The sequence below is a fragment of the Gopherus flavomarginatus genome, chromosome 11, assembly GCF_025201925.1.
Source record: "Gopherus flavomarginatus isolate rGopFla2 chromosome 11, rGopFla2.mat.asm, whole genome shotgun sequence".
Classification (NCBI taxonomy): Eukaryota; Metazoa; Chordata; order Testudines; family Testudinidae; genus Gopherus; species Gopherus flavomarginatus.
This window is the reverse complement of record NC_066627.1, coordinates 49,273,950-49,280,889: the sequence shown is the minus strand read 5'-3', so window position 1 is coordinate 49,280,889 and position 6,940 is coordinate 49,273,950. Positions and strand designations below refer to the sequence as shown.

The window sequence follows — 6,940 nt, the reverse complement described above, 5'->3', positions numbered from 1 at the left end:
ATTTTTCTATCTACAAAATGGGGGTAATGATTCTCATTCACCTTTGTAGAGTATTTGAAATCCTCCTAATAAAGATGCTTAATGCTGTTGGCTACATACCCCATCACCCATTCTGTTCAATAATAGTCTCCTGTACATTGTTACAGCTTAGAAAACAAAACGAAGGCATTGACATCAAGTGAACCAATGGCCTAAAAAATTGAGCTTAACTGATGTCAAAGGTAAAAAAAAATTCATGCCAAAGAAACTAGAACAGACTGTTCTGTTGTGGACTTCTCACTGTTCCTGAATTTGACAGTGTTTCATTGCTCAATATGTGTTCTTAGAAATTATTCTTGCTTTACTGATACTTTCTGATTAGAAAGACAAGATGGGGGAGGTAATATCTTTTATTGGACCAACTTCTATTGGAGAGAGAGAGAGAGAGCCTTTGGAGATTACAGAGAGCTTTTATTGGACCAACTTCTATTGGAGAGAGAGAGAGAGCGCCTTTGGAGATTACAGAGAGCTTTTCTTCAGAGCTGTATAACCTCAAAAGCTTGTCTCTCTCACCAGCAGAAGTTGGTCCAGTAAAAGATATTACCTCACCAACCTTGTTTTTCTAATATATACTGGGACCAGCATGGCTACAACAACTCTCCATACAACTTTGTCTGATTGTTACTCAGATTGTTTTGCCAGAAGTAACAATATTTTGCTACTCTGCTTAGTAACTGACACACAAAGGTAGGTAGGCTCACAAGCTAAAGAGGAATAGGTGATTTTTTTGTGTGGGGGGAGAATGCCTTTTTAGAAGCATCAAATTGATGTTGCCAGAACCTGGAACTGTAGGGTTAAAGTATCTACAGACAGACACAACTAGGCCCTAAAGGATGAGAATATGTTTCATGGACAGGCAGCTTGAATAAATGGCAATAAGATGTCAGTTTGGTACATGTAATGACAAGCACTTCGTAAGCTCAGTGAAGTGATTGTCTAGTATAGTAGTATACATGGCTAATAGTCTCACTTTAACAAGTAAAAAAAAAAAAAAAAAAAGGCGTCTGTAACACCACAGAAAGTGTGTGTTGATATTAGCCTTGTGCCATGTCAAAAGTGAATTACTCGGACTTCACTGCAGGAATTGGGCTCTGAGTGCGATTCAGAGACCCACAGTGTTTAAACACAAATAACTTTGGTATTAAGAGTGGCAGTAAGATTTCTGAAGATAACTCGGTGTAAGCTGTTTTGAGTTTAAATCTGATTTTAGTCATGTTTTCCCCAGTCCAGCCTTTAAATACAGAAATCAGAATTACACACAAGTTGCCAAGTTGGAAAAAATCAGCTGAACTGACTTTTGTTGACTCAGCTGTTCAGTGCAGTTCCGCTGCAAGAGAGACAAAGGATGAGAGAAACCAGCACACACTACTGGGTTGCTACATGAGGCTTAGCAAGGATGTTTGGTAGGACATCCTGCAGAATCCATCAGAGTTATTGGAAACATTGGCATGTCGCCAGACACGTAAGACAAGGAGGAAGTATGTAAATTTCTTCTTGGAGTATGTGTCAGTGTTGATCCCACTGTAGGGACCAGATATGTTTTGACCAGCAGTGTCTGTCAGAGCTGCACAGGGGTCCCACTGAGCTGCCTCATATTCCATAGAAGGGCATAAAGGGCAGGGTGACTGCCGCGCTGCTTCACTTCCCTCTTACCACCCATGGCCGTGAGATGGAAACCAGTGAGTGTCTGACCCACTAGTTCTTAAGTCAGGCAAAGTTACTTCTGGTTCTTCTGAAAATCTTCAAAACCACTTCTCATCTTCAGTTTCAACCACTGTGGACTGATTACTATGTTAGAACCAAACATCTCTTCTCAGACATCCCTTACAGATGTCCTGTCCAACCCTCCCCTACTGCCACCTCAGCCCCACTGTACAGTGTTTCTGTAGCGGTGGATTCAAAATCTGCAGGCTTCTAACCCTGTCCATCCTGCAATGGACTAATTCCCCTTAAGGACAGGCACAGTAAATGTCATTTTCTGCTTGGGAGAATCTCATGTTCTGAGCAGGTGCTCAGTGTGCTTAGCCTGGACACCTCACAAATCATGAGATGTGAGGTTGAAACTCCACTTTCTGGGCCCAGACTTCAGATCCAGAGGCAACAAGCTCCAGAATCTTCCTACTGAACAAACTAGCATAATTTAGCACCCCATCAAGCAGACAGGTGACAAAGACTACCATGGAGAGTACGCCATCGAGAAAAGGCCCATCACCGACGTCGACACCAGCACCAAAGTTGACCTCTGCTTTGATGACAAAACTGGCACCTATATCTCAGACACTGATGTTGAGCATTGGAAGTGGCCACTTTGAGTACTGGAGCAGAAGTTTAAAGTCCTCTCACACAGACAGGCACAAGCCCTCCAAGCCCCTCACAGTATCGAGGGATGAAGAGAGAGATCAGATTCTCCTGGCAGTGGTGGCTGTACCATTGGTGTCAATCCTGTCCTTGTGGGCTGAGGCTCGGGCTGAACTAGGCCCATTGTCAGTGGTGCTATCCATTGGCACAGACTCCAGTACTGAAAGTGGCTTATACGTCAGCATCAGCTCTAAAAGAGTTATGCTCCTCGCCAACACTGGGGCCATACATTCTCCCTGTCCTCAAGCAAGCAACTGAACATCAAGGCACATTTCACCTGAGCATGGGCAGCAGCATCTGCCTGCTTGAGAAATATGCTAGTCTGAGTTCTGCAAGGCAACTATGTAGAGCAACTCACTAACTTTTCTGGTTCTTTGAAATCCCATGGCATTCCCTTTGGATCCCATGACCTACCTTTCATCCCTCCTTTTCAGGTTCCTTGGCAACACAGGCTTTGAATTGCAAGGGAACTCAGGGAGAATTGCAGCTCCCCCATGTTTTATGCCCTCATATGAGAGCACGAGGAGGCATAGTTCCCATATACAGCTCCAATGGACATCACTGGTCAGTCTCTCTCTGTCAGAGAGAGAGAGAGAGTGTCTTGTGCATGTAAGGCATGTGCTTACCTATTGCAGGATCCACCCTGACTGCCTACATCTTGTTACTGCAGGGTAAGTAACAGGTCTGCTTACATTCTGTCTTAATGTTGTAGGGCTGCTGGGAGATGGGGCAACCAGCCTGTGTGTGGAGTATGATCAAGAGCTGATCGCATCAAGGAGGCAGCCCATTGGGCTCCTGGATGCATTGGAGCACAATGAGAAGAGCAGTGAAGGGACAGAAGATGACCGCTTGCCAGGAGAGGAAAAGGTAATGGTGATCATGTACAGAAGAGCTCTATGTAGTCTGTGTCTCACCTATAGCAGTGATAACTTCATTATTAGCACCAATGTGAATGTGTAGGTCACATACTAGAAGGTGGCAGGGTGCCCTTCTCCAAAGAGAAGCTATTACTCAAGCTTATCCCTAGACCTTTCTTGTTAATGGTGGTGAATTACAAGGTATTTTTTGGAAGGGACTTGGATCCAGCGCCCATAAGTTGTCAACCAAACATTTAATTTTAGGACCAGTAGTTCACTCAAACTTTGAATTTTTGTCTGCATGTAGAGCAGCATTCAAATGGGAAATGAACTTCGTGGGTCTCGGAGCCCACATTGCACAGATAGAAGTGCCTTATCACTGAGCCACAGGAGCCCTGCAATGCCATTGCACAGTAGGATTAGTAAGCTTCTTCTATGCTACTGCTTTTCCTTAGGCCTCTTCTAGAGAGAGAATAGTCTCTAACTGGGAGGTCTAAGGGAAATAATACATTTCTGATCAGGCTGGTTTCCTCTTGCTGTTCCAGAAATGATTTTTTTGCAATTAGTGATGGAGTTACGTTGGAGTAGCCTGGTTTCCTGTCTCAATATGGCCCCTGACTCCATTACATGAAGGAACAATTTTACTGTTCCTGCTAATCAGTTTTCTTTAACACTGAGATGTCTCTTATGGAAATATTGCTTTCAGGGTTATTTCTTGTACACAGAGCTGTTCAATATAGGGTGCCATTTGCCAGTCTGGGGGGATAAGCACCTCTTCACCTGAACCAAATTGATTCATTACTGGCTGTATCCTTATTTCTCATTCTGTAACACAGCATTATTTAAATCAGATGAATTAAAAAGCCATATGGTAGTTGTGTTTATCCTGCCCAAACTTGCACAGCTTTGAGCATCACTAGGCAATGAGAACTGCAGTTATGAAAGAGAAGACATCAATGGCCAGTTCTTAAACCCAACGTATCCTGAGAGTATTTTTATCTTCTAAATTTAAATATGAAAAACAACTCTGACGAAGATCTTGGTGAATGACACACTAAGTATTCAGCAATCATACGCAAGCTGGCTGGATTGTATTAGTACCCTGCTGAATATGCACATATTTTCTTACGTGAGTGCTTGCTCATGTCGATTCCATTGTAGATGTGCAAATGTGCATGGTCATCAGAGATTTCTGCCTTAGCAGTATCCATAGGGCCGGTTGTGTCACCTCCTTGAGTGCTGCGCTCATGCACTGGTATATCAGGCGCTGCCAGTCCTATGCCCTCTTAATTCCTTCTTACCAACCGTGGTGGTCAGTCGGAGCACCTTTCCTTGCTCATCAAGGACTTTTGGTTTTCTTACCGCGGACTTTGTGCCTTTCAGGCTTTCTGCGTAGTTATTTTTAGTGTTAAGTACCTGTTTATTTGCTATGGTTAGTGTTTAATAGTTAGGTCCCAGTGGGAACTGATGGGGCGTGCCCCGATCTCCAGGCTTTAAGCCCTCTAAATCCTGCAACAGGCCTATACCTGTTAGCGACCCCCACAGTAGCTGTCTCAAGTGCCTGGGGGAAGTGCACATTAAAGAGAGGTGCCGGATTTGTAAAAACTTTCAGTCTCGCACGCAAAAGGGGAGACACATCAGGCTCAGAGCCCTACTTACGGAGTCCTCCCAGTGTCTGAGCCGTCCCACCATGAGTCTCCCAGCACTTCAGCATTGGTGTGAAGTGCGCCACTGGCACTGGGTCCCACTTGTCACCACTCTGCATCACTGGTTCCAAAGAAGAGGGCTAAGAAGCATGACTGTCTGGCGCTGACAAAAGTGGGCCAGTTAGCAGTAAGCAAAGAGCCTGCCCCAAGCTGCTGCCTACCCTAGACCCCCACAGTTGGCCCTCTCCAGTCAGGGCCATCAGCCCGCTGAAGGGTCCTCCTCCGACTCCTGCGACCGGGACTAGACCAACTCCCCTGCTGGCACCGATACCTTCAAGAGCCCAGGCATCAAAGGAGCACAGGTCTCAGCTAAAGCTCCCCAAGAGGGAAAGCCAGCCAACAGGGCTCACCAGAGAGCGGTGGAGTGCCACTGATCTCTTGAGATAATGGTGCACTCTCCATCTCCATACCACTGGTCACCAGTGCCATCGTTGAGATCGCGGGGACTTATTGTTGGTCACCGGATCTGTAGACACGGTCGCTGTCATCTCGATGCAGCTCACCAAGAAGGAGGTGCTGGTCCAACTATTATTGGCTCCGATTGCCGTCCCAAAGGTTGTCGTCCTGATGCCTATCCCGGTCACTGACACGGTGGGAACATTTTCCTTCGCGCCTCTGATTTCCTCAGCACCGGACCCGCTCACCATGCTGTCGGTATCAGTTCCCTGGGGCAGGGCACTGGTCTCTGGCGTCAGTGGTCTCTAGGCAGATCCAGGCCTCAACAGCCCCTCCGTGGTCTCCGGAAGGGGGCTTCTCCGGAACTGAGGGCCTCCTCAACCTGTCACCTAGATCTCAATGGCGAGATTGGGCGTCTGAGCCAGCAGTTGGGCAATGGCAGCCTACGCAGTGGCCTGCTCAGTGCCGAGGTTGGAATGCCTGTGGGGTCCCAGTCATTGCGATGCCTCCTTTGGTCCATTCGTTGGCTGCTGTCATGGAACAGCGGCTACCAGGCCCGGTACTGGAGGCACACGCAGTGGCCAAGTCTTGAGAGTTGTCGGCCACCATGCCTTATTCCAGCAGGTGGTCGACAATCTGGGCCTACAAATGGAGGAGATGGCTGAACAGGAGGAGACTCTATTCAGTGTCATGTCGGCCTTGACCCCTACCTGTATTGCACTACCTGTGCGTGAAGGGGGTCCTCAAAGTTGCCATTTGGCAGACGTCTTCCTCCAGCCCTCCCACCTCAAAACAAGCTGAGAGAAAGTACTTTGTCCCAGCCAAAAGTTTTTAATATCTTTATACTCGCCCTCCCCACGGCTCACAGGTGGCCAATGAGAAGGAGAAGCAGGGGCACTCCAGTTCTCTACCCCAAAAAATAAGGAGGCCAAGTGGCTGGGCTTGTTTGGGAAAAAAAAAAGTTATTCCACTGCAAGTCTACAGTTTCGGGTGGCAAACCACCAGGCCCACCTGGGCTATTATAACTTCAATTTTTGGGACACTCTTGATAAATTTAAGGAGATTGGGCCCAGGAATTCATCACCCTGGTGCAGGAGGGCACCTCAGCGGCCCTCTGTGCCCTGCAGATTATGTGGGATGCTGCGGACTTGGCGGCCGGGGTGGTGGCATCCGTGGTGGTGATGAGGCACAGCTCCTGGCTTCAAACCACTGGGCTCTCCCAGGAGATGCAGACCTCCATTCAGGACCTTCCTTTTAATGGGAATGGTCTCTTTTCTGATCAAATTGATGCGAGGCTGCATGGGATGAAGGACACCAAAGCCACCCTCTGTTCACTGGGCATCCACATGCCACAGTCTGCATGTAAGCCATTCTGGCTGTCCCCATCACCAAGGTCGTGGCAATCTCATTCTGGACCTGTCAGGAGAAGGGACAAGGACACTACATTTGGTCGTTGCTGCCCTTCTGCCTCCAGCTCACCTGTGCAGCTTAGCCAAGTTAAACATTCAGCAGGGCAGAAGCGCCCATTTTGATGGTGCAATCGAGAGCCACGCCCCAGCCAATTCCTTGCATCTGCTGCTGCTT

At 47.4% G+C, this 6,940-nt stretch overlaps 1 protein-coding gene across 13 annotated transcripts in view; it reads left to right on the top strand.

The window, feature by feature from the left end:
- The window catches only part of RTEL1 (regulator of telomere elongation helicase 1), a 114,020-nt gene that overhangs the window by 68,531 nt on the left and 38,549 nt on the right, over window positions 1–6,940 (top strand). For all 13 annotated transcript variants that reach the window (XR_007768558.1, XR_007768559.1, XM_050918253.1 and 10 more), the window contains one exon: window positions 3,110–3,264. Coding sequence is in view for 11 of the 13 variants with exons in the window: in XM_050918253.1 (XP_050774210.1) it covers window positions 3,110–3,264 (155 nt within the window). In the remaining 2 variants the exon portion in view is untranslated. The remainder of the gene's footprint in view (window positions 1–3,109; window positions 3,265–6,940) is intronic.